Source organism: Pituophis catenifer, unplaced genomic scaffold (assembly GCF_029215685.1).
Source record: "Pituophis catenifer annectens isolate HBS135680 unplaced genomic scaffold, rPitCat1.0.hap2 SCAF_2, whole genome shotgun sequence".
Classification (NCBI taxonomy): Eukaryota; Metazoa; Chordata; class Lepidosauria; order Squamata; family Colubridae; genus Pituophis; species Pituophis catenifer.
Window position 1 is genome coordinate 235,911,111 of NW_027256882.1, and position 18,027 is coordinate 235,929,137.

An 18,027-nucleotide genomic window follows, 5' to 3' on the forward strand; every position below is an offset into this window, starting at 1 on the left:
CTTGATATCACCCTCATTTTAAAGATTTTTATCTTGCCTTTATTCTTTTTATAAATAATTCAAGATGACAAACATGCTTAATACTCCTTCCTCCTCCAATTTTCCTCACAAAAACAATCCTATCAGTTGACTTGAGCTAAGAGAGAATGAGTAGCCCAAGGTCACCCAGACGGCTTTCCAATCTTACTTTTTATAAACATGCTAAGGAGTAAACTGTGCAGTGAGGGGGGGAAAAAAACACCCAAGGAAATATATTTTGACTATGCACAAGCATTTTAGACCCATCATCATGACACCTGGTTCACCCATGGGAAACATGATGGACTTTCTAATTCATTATATTGACACATTCACCTTAATGTTTATCATATCTCCTGCTTGCTTTTCATCACTTCTTTGAAACAATTGAGGCTCTCATGAGCTTCAAGAAAATAAATATTTATACTATTCTGGCTCTTCCAGGAAACAGCAGTTTCAAAATCCAGTTTCAGGAAGCTGGCTACAAGAGGTGAAAGGTAAGACAATAAATAAGTAAACAAAGAGATCCTTCTACCTAGTTGTCAAGATCAGAAAAAGTCTAATTATTAATTTAAGTTACTGGAAGCTAACTACTGAACCCTAAATAATCCTCTCGGATTGGGGAAAGTTTAGCAACAGGAAATCATTGATTTTTAAAAAGCTGTTTCAAATGTACATGAACAAGGTATGTACCTGGTAAATAATCATTAATCTTTGCTTCCATATAGTTACAAATAATTAATACATTCACAAATAATTGCAGTTGTAATCATTACATAACATTTCTAATTTTTCAATTACTTTTACATTATGCATTGATGTAAGCCTTATGCCCATGTAGAGACCGCACTGCATTCATTTTGTGTTACTACTTAATAAACTTATATTCCAGTGCAGTATTACTACCACTCTTCACTCATAGGCAAGAAACTTCAGTGGAATTTTTAAAAAATGAATTAAGGTTTGAAGAGTTACCAAAAATAGTAAAATTCAAGGAAAAAACATGAACGAAGCATTTTCTTGATAGCAGTTTGGTCTATGAAAGAAAACTAGACTTATTTCTCAATGCTGAACTTATTAAAAAAATCACATGAAAACACAAAGTTGAATGTCACCCAAAATAGTCCGTTTAATATCCAGATGTTCTTATTATCAAAATCATATTCCTATAGTAATAGTTATTTCTGTAATTAAGAGCACACAGAGATATATACCCAGCTGTTTTTAGAGGACACCATAAACACAAAAGCTCTTTTCCTTTTGATTTGATTATGATTAAACCATATTCCCAAATTACTCCATGTATGATGTTGCTAAATTAGGCTTTGCCTCAATGGTAATCAGTCAAGACATTAAAACTAATATTTCGGAATAAACCAGATTTGTCTATTTCATTATGGTAGCACTATACAAAATCATAAAAATGAGGACTTGACTAGATGCAAACAGAACTTCTTACAGCATTGGTTCAATACCGTGTTTCCTCAAAAATAAGACTGGGTCTTATATTAATTTTTGCTCCAAAAGACATATTATGGCTTATTTTCCAGTTAGGTCTTATTTTCAGGGAAGTACAGTACTAAATGCAACTGTCTGCCTGACAATCTTAACTGGGCCTTATTTTGGGGGTAGGGCTTATATTACAAGCATACATATTTTCCGGTTGAGTCTTATTTTCAGGGAAACACAGTAGTCTGCTAGGTACAAGTTTCTTGAACTTTTCCAAAGAATGATGTCCTCAGGGATCTTTGAAAGTTTCTACTACATTTCAGTGACTTAGTGGTTGAAACAGAAAAAAAAATTACAAAATATAGGAAACATTTCTAACTTACAGGACAAAAGTAGTTTTCCTCGTAAACTCATTGCCTGGTTTTCCTTCTACCGCTATTTATTTAGTTAGTTATTTTTCTGACTCTTTTATTGATCATCAAACACAGAGACAACATTCTCACTGAAGATCACAGTATAGCCAGCAAGAACACAACCTGCATTCCAAATCATGTACCCATCTTACTTGTGATTTATGTTTCCCTCTTGCCATTTATCTTTCTCCCAAGCACTTTCACTCAGAAAAATTACATGCATACCCAAACAGAAGAATATGTACTTGTAGAGTTTTGCTTCTGTCATGTCTGCTTATGATAAACAATGTGGGAGATCCACCTCTATGTATAGCTATCTTATATTATGCATACATATGTAGGAGAGGCTCATTCACTCTGCGAAAGCCATTCCCTAAATCAACAATAGACCTATTCCAGTCTCTTTATTCTTTGCATCATAAGTTGGAAGGGACATAAGAAATCATCAGATCCAACCCTGTTCTCTATATCATCCTTGATAGATGACTATCTTGTTTCAAAAACTTCAGTAAAGGGAAAGAAACCACTTCATGCAATAACCTATTCCACTGATTGACAGCTCTTACTGTCAAGAAGGTCTTCATAATGTTTTATCTGTATCTACATTTTTGAAGTTTCATCCCATTACTTCTAGTCTCACCCTCTGGAGTTAGTGAGAATAAATCTGAACTATCTACAATGTAACAGCCCTTCAGAGATTTGAAGACCACTCTCAGTCGTCCCCCCCCCCCGCAATTCAACCTTCTTTTCTGAAAACCAAAATACCTACAGTAGGTCTGTTAACTGTTCCTTGCAGGAGTTTTGCATCCTTTCAGCAACCTGCTTCAGTTTATCAATGCCCTTCTTAAACAGTGGTATGCATAACAGAACACAATACTCCAAGTGAGGCCTGACTGAAACAGGGAAGACCAGGGTGACTACTTCTGCCACCCTGTGTAAATGGTCTTAATTAAAATTCAGATTTTCAACTCAATATTTGCAGAAAGTGATACTATTTTCCTTGCCCATCTTGTCAATTCTTTTCCACTTTCTCATTTTGAATAGATGGGCAGCAACAGAGAAATATTTCCTCTTTGCCAAGTGGTCACACATCTCTCTCTCTCACACCATTTATTTTGTGTATGCTCCTTTCTTTCAATGGGTAAATGGGAAATCATGATCCTGTACCTGCCAGGATCATGATCACTAGGAAAGACATTGAGATCTCTGGAGTGGATTATGCTTCTGAATGGTTCTGTTTGCAACCCCAATTTGTGTATTGCAAAAAATGAGAAATCAGTTTGCTGAAAGTGATATTATATGATTTGCTCTTCCCTTCTAAACATACACCCAATTTGCTTCAAAGTTAGATCGATATTATGGTTAAGCAAACAGATCAATAGGTTGATTGAAGGGAATAATTCCCATTAAAAAATGGGAATTATTAAAAAATGAACTTCGTGTCCTCATATATTAAAAACAGCCTGGCTGGCATACCCAACTGAAAAAAAAAATATGCCTTCAATAATACTTTCCAGGATTCCCCTGTGTGCAGTAATACGGAATAAAAAATAAATAAAATAAAATATTTAAAAGAGTCAAGGTATCTTTTCAAACTAAGATTATGTTAACATTCCCTTCAACTCTTCCCATTAACATTCTGACAGCTGGGTTTTGGTAAAAGAAAAAAAGACAGGTATAGCAAAAGGGTATAAGGTAGAGGTCTTCAAACTTGGCAGCTTTAAGACTGGTGGACTTCAACTCACAAAATTCTCCAGCCAGCTATGCTGGAGAATTCTGTGAGTTGAAGTCCACCAGTCTTAAAGCTGCCAAGTTTGGGGACCCCTGGTATAAGGTACTGTATGTATTAGGTAATCTTGCCAGAAAGGGGTCTTGACATGCCCTTCAAATGACAGCAGACTCCTTGATGCGGGAGAAAAACCTGCTTGCCCTAGGTTTGGAACATTGACTTTCTTCTTTACTTATTTTTTCTGCTTCCATTTTTTTTTAATGTTTATTTTTTTTATTGTGACAAAACACTTCTTTTCTCAAAGCTTTCAGTTTGATCAAAGCTTCACACCATAATACCAACACCAATACAGTTTGCCATTTTCTACTTGGTACCACACTCAAAAACCCAGTGCACTTATTTAATACTAATTTCTGTGGGTTAACAAGTTCTTCTACATCATAGTCAGGGATGGGGGTTGGACTTTGGGAGATCAATACTGAATATTAATAGATTTTTCTATAGATTCTTAACGCTATATTGGAGTCAGGCTTCCTCAGCACAACAGTTCAAAAATGATGATTGGCTCGCAACATTTATAGTCTAGGATTTTAAGTTAGAGAGGATTGGAAATTTATTGAAAAGTATCACTTAATTGGTGGCTAGAAATGAAATTGCCTTTATTTTGATTTCTCTTGCTTGCTATGCATGGCCTGATTGGGTAGTAGATCATATCTACTTCTACTAATCTGATCTGTTGATGGCTCAGAATTTTGAATGTTTGATTTTCCTGCTGTTTGTGTGATCTATTATTTCTGTTCTCATATTGAAAGGTGGGATGTATATTGACGGACGGGTAGTTGTTAAGAACTTGCAAACTTGCTTCTTTATTGCACTTGTGTATCTCTCATTCTTTAAGAAATCCATAAATTATGCACCAAAGATCTCACCAACCCAAATTGACAGGCTAGGCTATTTTTGTAATTTTAGCAAGTATACAAAGAGAAAAATTAGAAGATTAATCCAAAGGCAAAGGTATTCTTTAAAATCAAAAGGGATTTCAGAAAATGGATGTTCAAATCTTTTGGATAATAACTTTACCTTTCATGGTTCAAGTTCACACCGTTGGTACATTTTTAAGTTTAGTTCTAAATGCAAGGGCATTTAGTGCATTGTCAATTTTCCTTATGCAAATAAAGCAAATGTACAATTCCTAAAGATTTGGGTTTGTTCTTGAAATATATTTATCAGTTTCATCTAAGCCAAAATGCTGCAGCAAAATATTAATTAAAGCTGATTATAGGTGAGTGCAATTTGTTACATTTTCATTGGTTAACAGTTCCCAGTTCAAGGTGTATTTTATGACCCACGAAGCCCTATCTGTATAAGCACAGAGCTTTTATAATTACAACAGAGGCTCTTCTTTTCTGCCTCACCATCATCAAGCTTCTCAAAGAATAATTGCATGGACATTTGAAGATATTTGAGGAACTGCCAACAGACTAATGTTTCAATTCTTTCCAAACAGTAGAGAATGTGACAAAGGAGCAGGACCTTCTCTTAAAAGCAAGAAGTGAAAAATACTACATATCAAAAAGCTGCCTTTATTGTCAGACTGAAGTAAAGATCTTGGACCAAATATTGCATTATATCATAAAGGGAATTTTGTCTGTTTGGTTGATAAATGTTTGTATTACTTTACATAGTTCATTTATTCCTTACAGAATTAACACCATTTGTTTGGGTAATACATTTTGCACACAATGGGTGTCCTCAGAAATATTTCAATAAAATCATTTTATGCTTATTTCCTTATACATTGGTTACAAAATAAAGTGTCATTTTCAGAGAAAAGGACTCTTGTGCCTTTCATTTGGGGTCATTTTTGTCTAAACAGGCAGTAGTACCTTGTCTACTTCCAAAATTCAGCTAGGTCAGATTTCTGTAATAAAGAAGAATATTAGTAGTTCAGGGTTGAAATGAGGAGTCCTTGGTACTCTCTGAGCTTGCTTGTTTTCTTACAGACATTTCATTACCCAAACTAGGTAACATCATCAGTTTGGGTAATGAAACATCTGCAAGAAAACAAGCAAGCTCAGAGGGCATCAAGGACCCTTCATGTCAACGCTGAGCTACAAGTATTCTCCTTTATTAAACCTCTACTGTTTTGGAATGGCGTATTTCCATATAGCTACTAAAATATGAATTAAATCCATGAAGTATAATTGACATTTCACCTGTTTATGGAACTACTTTCCATTCCATTCATTTCATCTTATAATAGAAACCACTTTCAATTATGACATATCTGCATGCTTTATGTAAGTTGTCTTATATGGCCTAAAAACACATTAATCTATTTTTTCCTTTAAAAAGTCAATAGCTATGGATTATATCCATGTGAACACCTAAAATTATTCTGTAAAGATAGACTTACCAACAAAGAGCTGGCTGTTGAGCTGCAAACGGATATGCCCATCCGATGGAGCTGAGTAAGTCCTTTGTGGAAGCTGGTCTACTTGCAGAGACGCCTCTTTGATGTTTCTTTCAGCCTTCACATAGTGCCACTGGTTGTCATTTAAGGAAATAGGTGACTGCACTGTGATTTCATTAGGCCCATTTCCCACATCAAATGAAAATGTCACTTCAAGGGGTGCTATGAAAGTTAAAAAATAACTAAGACACTTTAGAATGGCAAGCACATCCCCCCAAAAAATCACAAAAGTTTAAAAATAATACTGAAAATATCCCTCTTTTTTATTATAAATGAAAGGCAAGATCAATGTAGTTTGTTGGAAAGGTGACTTTAAACATCTATTTTTATGTTCTTATTGGATAGGTGCTAAAAATAATACTTCGTTAAAACTGAAGAAATCATTTAGGTGTAAAATTACAGAAGAAATAATGCACATGAATATTAATCAGCTAACTATAATTTGTTTTCTGAAGTACAAATATGTACAGTGATTTGACTTGCTGCAAATAGAATAGTATATTTAGCTGAAATATTATATTGGACTGGCATTAAACTTACTTTCTGTTTCATAGTTTTAATAACAATTTCAACCCATCTGTAATTATTTCAAGAGCATGGAGTATAATTTAAATATTAACTATAGATGCCAAATATTTTCATATTTGGTCATAAATGCTTCCAATTTAAAAATAACAATTGCCATAAATTATCTAGTTCAATATTGTTTTGGAAAAGGTTCTTATCTACCCGTAAAACCTGAACTTTTTCAATTCCCCAAATAGATCTGAACTAAACCAAAAATGAAATTTCACATCACTTAAAACAGACAATCCAACAACTTGTCACATCTACAAACTCACTGTAGATGTTGTCATACAAAATTTCTATAACTCAGCAAATATTTCATATTCAGTTACAACCATTTTTAAAATTAGATATGGCTGGGAAAATCACTACATCACTCCCATGTCTCTTGTAAGTCTTGTCAATACAATCCTATTTTTTAGAAGAAATACCTCTATTTACAAGAAGGGCAGGGACTTCTTATATATTTGGTGCACTGATGATGCTACCTAGTTTGGTGATGAAATGTCTGAAAGAACACCACCAAGTTTAGAGAGCACCAAGGAACCCAAGGTTCATCCCTGAGCTACAAATATTCTCTTATATCAGAAAGTGTGTGTGTGTGTGTGTGTGTGTGTGTGTGTGTGTGTGTGTGTGATGTTTGGATATGTTTTTCTCTCCCATACAAATGTCTTATACAGTGATGAAATAAAATTTGTTACTACCGGTTCTGTGGGCGTGGCTTGGTGGTGAGGGGTAATGTGACTGGGTGGGCGTGGCCAACATTTTTTCCCTTTACTTTTAAAAGCCTCTGATGATCAGGCAACTCAGCTGGGATTGCCAGAGACTTTTAAAAGCATTTTTTTTCCTACAACCTCTTCGGCCGCAAAAAAGGAATGCTTTTAAAAGCCTCTGATGATCCCAGCTGAGCTGCGCGATCATCAGAGGCTTTTTTTTTCTTTTAAAAGCATTTTTTTTGGCTGAAGAGGTTGTAGAAAATATGCTTTTAAAAATTAAAAAAACAGCCTCTGAAGATCGCGCGGCTCAGCTGCGCATGGGGGGGGGGGGGCAGGTGCGCAGGGATTTTTGCTACCGGTTCTCCAAAACACCCGCCACCATTGCTACCAGATCAGGCGATCCGGTCCGAACCGGGAGCATTTCACTCCTAGCCTTATAATAGGTTGTTTTGGAAATGTTTATCATCAGAGTCATAACTTTACTTGGATCTCAAAGAATCCATTTTGTATCTCTATGTGCTGGAATTTCTCCCTTTTCACCCTCTCACCACTAGTGGTGCCATCAGAAACGCTCTAACGAAGGTCATGGAATCAGTACCCATAGCAGGCAAAGTGATAAGTGAATTGTACCCCTGTTATGTAATATTATGTTCTGCCGTTGTAGTAGTTCAGTCGCCTAGGAACTGTGCGACCATTAAATTCAGCCTCTTTCATATTTTGTCCACATTAGGCAAAAATTTGAAAAAATGTCAGTTCTGATATGTTGAAGCTGAACCTCAATAATACAACCTAAAAAATGCAAGTTTATTGATTACAATTTTTTGGCTGGCAAACGTAAGTTTATGCTAAAAAAAAACAGTGATTTATCTCTCAGCTAAAAGAAATTGTGCAAATATTGTCTGAAACAGGAGTTAACTGAAAGTTAAATTCTAGTGTAAATTTATGTGAAAAATCATTTGTTTAATTAAACATACATTTGTAAATGGACTCTCTCCAGACCATTTATTGGCTATTATAGACATTAAAACTATGACAGTCTAACATTTGGATGCCAGCTACATATTTGAATCTGCTGTATTGCTTTTGAGGCAAAAGATGTTAGTTGCCTCAAGGGCTTCCAGTTAGGAAGACAGGACATGAGTTTAAATATAATCAGATTTAGTCACATAGTTGATCTTCTCAACACAAATATACTTTTCTACTCAAAGGAACCACTCATTGTGTAGAGTGTTAATTCATCTCATTTTTGAGTGGTATTATACTGAAAAGGATACTCCTAAGAGGTAATCAAAATACAGTTGTTTTTAGAGAATAGGTTTTGTGAAAATATACTTCTAAAATGAATGAATGAATGAATTATGTTAAGTAGAAGATTTTATATATTTCAAGTGCTGCACATATACCTGACGAATATAATTGAAATGAATAATTAGCACGGAGTAGTAAAGTCATTTATATTCAAAGTTTACTACATTGATGAGAACCAGTCAATTGAATTTTGTTCCTGTGTCACAATTAAGGGAACCTATTTTCCAATCATTTTGGAAGCAGAGCTCTTTCCTGAAATCAGTTATTGACTCTGCATAAAAATCAGTGGGGCTGTTTGGCGCTTCAAACAAAACAGCTTTGGGATAACAAAATAATCAAATTAAATACGTTGGGCCATCATTAACTGAAGACAGGACTCCCAATGAGCAAGGATCTATATGGGAGGTTTGATAAATTAGCAAGAGACTACAAGCATACAAACCTTCAGACAAGATTCTCATGGAAATAGTCAATTACATATCTAATATATATTCCTGGCTCAATGAAATAATCCATTTCTTAAATTAAAGAATGAAAAAACACAGATAATTAGCATTTTTTAAAACCTTTTCTAAAATTGAACGCTCTCTGAAAACATCCAGTAAACTAATGATTTTAAAATGCCTGGAAGATAAAATATATCAATATGTAAATATACCTGAACAATGTACAGTAAGGCTTGCAATTTCCTATAAGCTTTCTGGCACTTTTAGCAACTGTCTGAACCTACTGCTGATATCTATTGCTCCCTTCTGCTTCCTTTTCTTTTTTCTTGGCTCAGTATTTGGAGAAGATACTGTAACTATAACTTTGAACACTGCATAGGAATCGCCCCATTATTATTATTATTTTGTATGTATCCTTTATGAATACAACTGAAAATGGCAGTGTGGCTCAACGTATCAAAATAATGAAAGCCAATCAGAAAGGTTAAAAACAGGTCAAGCTCCTTTAGGTACTAATTGTGATTCAAATGAGGAGTTAATTGATAGATATTATGGGTAAAGAGAGTAGCAACATAAAATTCAACTACAAACCTGAAGAAATAGTTTTCTTCACTTTGACATTGGAAGTATACAATCCTCTACACCCTTCATATCTTAGCAGAGAGGAAATTCTACCATCAGGCTATTTACTTTAAGAAGATTCATAATCACTGGCAGGATATGTGTTAATTCAAAGACAAAATTCAAAGGCAAGCAGATTACCCCACAAAATATATCTTTGAATATAATCATGAAATTGAGTCAAAATCATATTGAATTTAACTCCTTGAATTATGCATTTGAACTGAAGCATAATTCAAATTAGATCTTGGCTGATTTATAGACCCTTAAGATCTATATGCCTTTGAATACCAAAACATTTTAACAGGCATTATTAGAAAAGGAATCTTCTTTTTTTTTAAAAAAAAAAAAATATAGCCGATTTTTTTGTCCGTTGCAACAAAACAGGAATCCTAACAAAAATACACTCAAAACTTCTGCAGATGCAGTCTGATTTGAGATGCCACCAGAACAGGAGAAGGAGCATTGTTACGTTTTGGTGTGTGCAGGAATATAAGTGAACTACTGTACTTGTTGGTTAAGTTAATAAAGCATCAGACAGGTCATGCATTGTGCACTGTGTGCATTCTAGCACTTGATGAAAGAAATACCACCATTTCTGTGCTATGTGGTCAACTTCAGTTTGGTCCACCAATGGTCCATACATAATTCTTAAGATTCCAGCTCGACTGTGTGAAACTCAATACACTGTTACTGTATATCCTGGTTTAATGATTCGCTGAGGCTACTGCATCACTGTATATCATAGCACTTTCCATCAGTGTAGTAGATGGAAAGGCAATTATATTGTTATTTAATATAACAAAACATCAGAAAAAGAGCAAATTTGTGTCCTCTATCCTACTACATTGTGAGGACACTTCGATCTAAAGTCCGTCAGCTATCATATTCCACAGTAAGTATCTGAATAATTGAATAGAAGCTCTTTTTGAAGTAAAATTATTATATTTTGTCAAATCTTCTCCATCTCCCCACTCCCCCGAAAACCAAAACTTCTACTGTAAAGTATAGAGAATACATTTGTTCCTTCATGGGTTCAATCTGGTTTCTCTCTAGATCATATATTCAGGAGTGGGTTCGCAGTGGTTCAGGAGAATCTCTAGTTAAGATTCTGTGCAGTTCGGAAAACCCCCAAATCCCACTCTTGGCTGGCCCCATCCTGCCCACCTCACCCTGCCCCAGGAGTCCCCACGTAGCTCATTTTGGATGCAGGTAAGCACAGGATACATGGGGAGGCTTGGGGAGGGCAAAAAACGGGCCTACAGGAAGTTCAGGAAATGAGCCATTTCCAGCCTCTGGAGGGCCCCTGGAGCTTGGGGAGGCTGTTTTTGCCCTCCTGGAGGCTCAAACATGGAGCCCCCCCTCCATGGTGCAGGAGGTCCCCCCTCCATGGTGCAGGAGGCCTAAACTAGGCCACGCCCACCATGGCCATGCCCACCCAGCAACTGGCCAGAGAACCCCTTACTAAAATTTTTGAAGCCCACTCCTGCATCTATTCCATCTCAAATTGGCATGCAACACACTCTTTTCAAAAGTATCTGTATAACAACATCTAAGGTTAGTGAATGTGCAATCATATTTGGATCACTCTGGTTCTAGTTAAACACTTTAACCATAAATTAGACTGATTCAGCTGCTCTGATCTATGCAAATTCTCCATCTTTGCTTTCTTTTACTGTTTGGAAGCTAAAAAAACACACCTTGAATCTGTGGCATTGGCAGACTGCTTTCCATTTTCAAAGCCTTGACAGTAAACTATGTGGAACAGATACCCAATGCTAGTCCCTGCCAGTCAGCAAATTTCAATAATGAAGTCTGTTGATGTGCTGTCTTTCTCTTCAACTTTTCAAATATTTCCCTGGTATGGTCTGAAACTACATCTTATCAGAAAAGCAGAATAAATGTTATATATGATTGTATTTCAAAACATGAAAAAGAAAGAAAACAGTGTGCACAATGTGAAGTGACTGTTAAGAGTTTGGCCTCTGAAGCCTATAATGTGAAGAAAGATCTCCAAAGCAGGGCCCACTTGGATGTTTCATATTATTCTGTTTTTTTTAAACAAAAAAAATAAATGTAGAAAATAAATTCTTTTCCAACTACTCTTAAAATAATAATATAGTTTTCATACAATGTAGGAATCTTTATACTTAAAAAAATGAAATTATTATGCATGGGGTTTTTTCCTCCCTAGTTAAGACACATGGTTGGCCACAGGCATCATTTGAACTGATTATATCAGTTCTAGGAAGAGATGACTTCATTTAACACAAAATGTTATTCATGCAAACTGCATAGTATTACAAATACGATATACTACAGGTAGTCCTTGACTTAACAACAGTTCATTTAGTGACAACTGGAAAAAATATGACTGTTTTTTGCACTTACGACCGTTGCAGTATCCCCATGGTCATGTGATCAAAACTCAGACACTTGACGACTGCCTCATATTTATGACAGTTGTAGTTGTCCTAGGGCGATGAGATCCCCTTTTGTGACCTTCTGACAAGCAAAGTCAATGGGGAAGCCAGATTCACTTAACAACCATGTTACAAACTTAACAGTTGCAGTGAGTCACTTAGCAACAGTGACAAGAAAGATCATAAAATGGAGCAAAATTCACTTAACAAATGTTTCATTTAGCAACAGAAATGTTGGGCTCAATTGTGGTTGTAAGTCAAGGACTACCTGTACTATCTGAATAACAGTCATTTGCTCTATGTTCCCATAAGAACCATGAGAACAAGCAGGATTTTATTGAAATCTTGAAATTAAAAGAGCAGGTATGTATAATAATATAATGCTTATAAGCACTAACCTATAATTCCATCTTTAGCTTTTAGTAAAGCCACCTCTCAAATTTTCAGACAGCTTTAGCAATCAAGGCATGGTCAAAATATGTAAGATAAATATCCAAAAGAAACGCATGGAAATAATCTATTTAAATATGACTCACAGTGCAGTTCTATCCTTATGAAGTCTCTGATTCCCAGATTCTCTAAAAACACACCAGAAGAAGCTGTAGTTTTGAAGAAAAAGGACATGTCTGCACTTAGTTCTGCATGAAAAGTGGGGAAATGGAGGTAGGAGGCCTCAGTGTTGAAGGAGGCTGCATTCCAAAACTCTCCTAAATATAGAACAAAGACGGTGGAAAAAATCTATTACATACACAGCTGTAGCTAATGAATTGGTAATTAATATATTAATTATCCCCAAAGATTTCACTAAATGCCTTTCTTTGAAACAAAAGCTCAATTCGTAAGTGCCACTTAATTCACTTATATGGAAAAGCCTGCATTTTTCCATATAATCTACAAAGGTTTAATTCCAAATCATATTATCTAAAAAATCAAATTGGTGATACCAAAGAACCTTCTCAGTTGCTTTCTCAATGATATGATATTTTGGCAACTAGGAAATGACTCATGCTGGGGCCTCTTAGATGGCCTTTGAGGCTGATGAAAGCAATCCCATCATCATGAATCTGAATGACACCTCCCTAATGTTTATTTCTGTTGCTACTTGTTTACTTATGAACTTTTCATTGTTCTTGTCTTGTTGTCTACTCTACCAACAGACTTCTTATTTTCATCTTTGGCTGTTAGCCACTTTGGGGTTCTGTTTCAAGATCAACCACTAGATTATCAATATTAGATGAAAGGAAGGAAGAAAAGTTAAAATGCACGTATTTGTATATACATGTTTTCTAGTTAATAGTTAAATCTTAGTTAATGAAAATTATACTACAGTTTCATTTGCATTGCTTCACCACCAATCCAAAGATTAGAACAAGTCTATTGTACTAATTCTAAGAGTTTTTAGCAGTCTTACATGAAATAACCAGTTACTATGCAGTCCATGAGCATGTAAGGGAACACTGATCTTTCTTTATCAATTTTCAAGGAAGTTACATTCTAAAGTTACTTTGTTTGCCACTATACCACATATTTAAATTTCTTCATGCCATTCTGCTATATCTTTGTCTATGTATTTATTTATTTCATAAGCTGTATACTACTTGGTGAATTAAATCAGGCAATATCAGCCCGTGAAAGCTAAATATATTTTCTCTGGTTAGTTTCATGATCTTTTTCTTTTTTACAAATGTCATTTCCAAAAAAATATGATAAATTATAAATGAGTTTTAAACCTCACGTTTCAGTTATACTCAATACATTCTCCCCCCTCCCCTTTACTTTATATTATATTAGTTTTTAAACTTCTTGCTTAAAAGTTTTAATTTTATAAACCACCTTGAGGGAATTTTCTGGTCAGAAAGGCAGGATATAAATATATAGCACTTTCTGTCTAATTTCACAGTGTTTTAGCATGTGTTGATTTATTAATGGCTGATCTGATCAGTTCTTTGATTAAGCAGAAAGAATACATTTGCTTGGTTCTAATGTTAAGAAAAATTATACAGGATATAACATTATACTTTCACTACTTTTTCAAATTCTGCAGTGTTATTTTATACACCCCCACAACCCCCCCCCCACACCACTCATTTATTCTCAAATACATTAGGACAAATATATGCCATACACTATACCCTGGGGAAATGTTTCTAAAATGTATATTGTTTGTACTTTTATCTTTGCTTTATGCATTTTTCTTTAAGGCAAAAAAAAAAAAATTCCGTAGGAGAAATATAAAAAAATTGTATGCCCAAAATGTTTCATAGTGATGCAGAAAATAGATAGAGCAGATGTGAGCTTCAAATGCTTCCAAAGTTATTGAAAGCAAACTTAATGTAAGAGCTTACTCAAAACCATTTTATTGCAGCCCTGAATGTTCTAATCTAAATTACATTTCATCAGCTTTTACAGATACAAGAGCTGCATTTGCTTTATTATCTTGCCGCTTTAAGTTTATAGTTCAAGTATTAGCATGATATTAAATCTGCACTTTTATTTTCAAATAAGTATCACTCAGTGTCTCCGCAAACGTGCATAGACTTAGATGCAAAAGTAGCCTTTGTCATTTTCAGAAGGTTAAGACTTACTCTAGATTTCTAAATCAAATGTACACTATAAACAGTTAGTCAATTTGAATTTTATATTCACAACATTGATAGAAAGAATGCAGCTCCTTCCCTGTCCAATGATCAGCTACTGTGCAGAAAAAAAATGGATTCAAATTTAACCTGAAAGACCTATGAACTGTATGCATGAAGAGAGAGAAAGGGAGGGAGGGAGAGAGGGAGAGAGAAGGAGGGAGAGGGAGAGAGGGGGAGAGAGAGGGGGGGAAGGAGAGAGGGGGAGACAGGGAGGGAGGGAGGGAGAGGGAATGAGGGAGTGGGGAGAGAGACAAAGAGAGACACACACACACACAGAGAGAGAGAGAGAGAGAGAGAGAGAGAGAGAGAGAGAGAGAGAGAGAGAGAGAGAGAGAGATTATTTTATATATAATCACACAACTTATTTACTTACTATCACCCTGGCAGAGTAAAGGTCCAAGTTTATAAGCTGCTTCAGAATTTGGACGGCCTGTATCTGTGATGACAAGTTCTGTTACTGGCAAATGGTCTTTGTAGGACAGAAGTCCTGTGTCATTTGTCCTGCCACAAATAAAGAAATACAGTTTCAGAACAAATGTTCATGACTATCCTCAGACCTATGGAAGAATACTACTACATTTATAAATGTTTGAACAAACAACAACTGCTTTTGAAGAAAATACATGGATAAGATAGTCATGACATCATGGAACATTACAGCGTTTTTAGCAGCAAAAACTGATATGCCATGTATGTAGAATGAAACCATTACAGCTACACAGAGCCTAACTTTATGCAGCCACAACTTTTCCTGCTCTATTAAGAAACTAATTGACCTCTTAAATAGGCAATCTATTCATAACATGTCCATGTTTTTAAGAAACAGAGCCCTATGTAGCTTAGCAAGAAAGAAAATAAAGATAAACAGCAGAAAATATTTCATCTTATTGAATGGTTTTAATTCCTTAGACTCAGCGCTGAACTTATTAAATACAGCATAAGTGCTGAAAAACACACATATTCTTGGACAGAGGGAATTTTGAACTAATTATGTTTTTTGGACTAATTTTTTATTGGTAGTCCTCATTTAATTAGGGTAATTAGGACTGGACTTTCCATTGCTAAACACCATGGTGGAAAACTGCTATATTTAAGTGAATCCCACACAGTCAGTAAGTATGACATCCTATGGTTGCTACTTGCAACATCATGCTTGCTTCCCCATTGCCTTTGCTTGTCAGAAGCTGGTAGTGAAGGTTACAAATATGACTGTGAGATATTGCAGTGTGATAATTGCAAGCCAATCATTAAAATAGCCGAATTGTGATCACATGACTTTAGGGATGCTGCAACCACTGTATGAGAACTGGTTGTAAGCATTATTAATTTGGTGCCCTAAATTTGAGTGGTCTGTGGAAAAAAATGGTTCTTAAACAAGGACCACCTGTACTGAGTCAGAATATTGGTCAGCTCAGCAATGTTATCACCTATTGGCAGACATTTTCTGACTCTGATTGGCGGACACCTCCAAGGCACTGAATATGGGAGGGTGCCCATACAAAGAAAATGTTCTGACAGGGAGCTACAAACCTGAACCATGATCTGTTTCTGTGGCAAATCAATGATTCGGGACCAAATGGTCATCATGGTTTTTGAAGTCTAATTGCTGCAGGGTAGCATGTAACTCTTACTTTGTTCATGTTTTCCAACAAAGAATATCCAATGTTTAGGTTTCTTTCACTACAGTAAGGATAGGAGAATCTTAACTTTTTCTGAGTGTTTGAGGACATATTTTTTTGAAGAAAATCTGTGGAATTTATAAAAAAAAAAGTAACAGGATTAATGTGTTTTTTTGTTTTTGTTTTTTGCTTTGCTAATCAAAATTTGCAAAGACTTGTTTTATTAGTCAATTACCTCCAAAGTTAGATATTTTATGTCCACAGAACAGACAACAATTCCTTGTAAATCTTAAAAAAGTATGTTGAAAATCAAGTTACTAGGATTGTGTAAACATTCCAATTAATTGAGAAAATGTAACAGTTTTCAAAGCGCATTAAAAGTAGATATGAGTTGGACTGATCTAAATCCAAATTGATTTAGATTTACACTATTAAAATTCATACATGCATATCTAGACAGTATCTGAATCCAATGAAATCAGTTAGGATGCATTAAGTTCATTTAAATGAATCCATCAAAATTGATCTGGACATATTTCCTGGATATGATAAACTAAACTATTGATTCAATTTATCAAATTGGTTCAAAGCAATTTATGAAAATGTTCCAAATCAATTTAGTATATTTAATATTTATTTTCAATATTTATTAAATATTCATAGGGTGTGATAACTAGAGGTTTTCAGAGAGATCCAGTTTCAAAGTCCCTGTGCTTCTTTTCACATATGGCAAACTTAATCTTGTGAGAATTGCCCACGGTGTTATAACTGTTTTTCCATTTTCTAAAAAAAGTTAAAATTTAACTTTCTTACAACAATCAATGGGATACCATTTTTTTTAAACTTAGGCCTTGAGTTAAATTACAGATAATTCTTGATTACTGTGATTCATTCAGCGACCATTCAAAGTCATGATTGTGCTGAATGAAAGGACTTAAGACTAGTCCCTGATGTTACAGCCACTTCAGCAGCCCCATGGGGACGTGATTACAATCTTAGTGCTTGGCAACTTACAACAGGTTGCCAAGAGCTCCGGGATCCTGTGCAGTGGTGGGTTGTTACCGGTTTGCCCCAGATCAGGCGAACCGGCAGCGGCAGTGATGGGAGGCTCCGCCCACCCACCCAGACACCTCTGTGCATGATCAGAAGCATCGCGTGCGTGAGCTCATGCAGTAGCAAACTAAATTGAAACCCACTACTGATCCTGTGATTGCCATTTGCAATCTTTCCTGCCACCTTTCCCAGAACATTAATGCCGCTTTGAAGCCACCGCTGCCTAACAAGAGAATTCCCACTCATCCCTGGGGGCTGACATAAGATTTGATCTGATGAAGTGAACTGAAGGTCACAAAAGTTTATGCCCTTTAATAATTTTTGTTAGTTAGAAAAGGTGTTTCAAGAGTCCTTCTGGATATTTCAGAAAATAAAAAAAGAGAAGCAGTGCATGGAGTGGAGGTTGTATAATATCAATGACGAGCCAAAAATAAGACTTTGTTCAGAGATTATCATTAGTAGCAAAGTAGATCAGTGAGATGATTTTTTTTTTAAAAAAAAAAAAACATATTCTACAATGCCTTGAATCTATGGGGTGAGACAGAAGGAAAAT

The 18,027-nt window shown here is 35.4% G+C and overlaps 1 protein-coding gene across 1 annotated transcript in view; it reads right to left on the reverse strand.

Moving 5' to 3' along the window:
- CNTNAP4 (contactin associated protein family member 4) overlaps positions 1-18,027 on the reverse strand; it is a 262,491-nt gene that overhangs the window by 23,925 nt on the left and 220,539 nt on the right. Inside the window, exons 15-17 of the mRNA XM_070935657.1 lie at positions 15,176-15,303; positions 12,700-12,870; positions 6,026-6,244 (exon numbers count right to left, since the gene is read on the reverse strand). Of these exons, the coding sequence (XP_070791758.1) occupies positions 6,026-6,244; positions 12,700-12,870; positions 15,176-15,303 (518 nt within the window). The remainder of the gene's footprint in view (positions 1-6,025; positions 6,245-12,699; positions 12,871-15,175; positions 15,304-18,027) is intronic.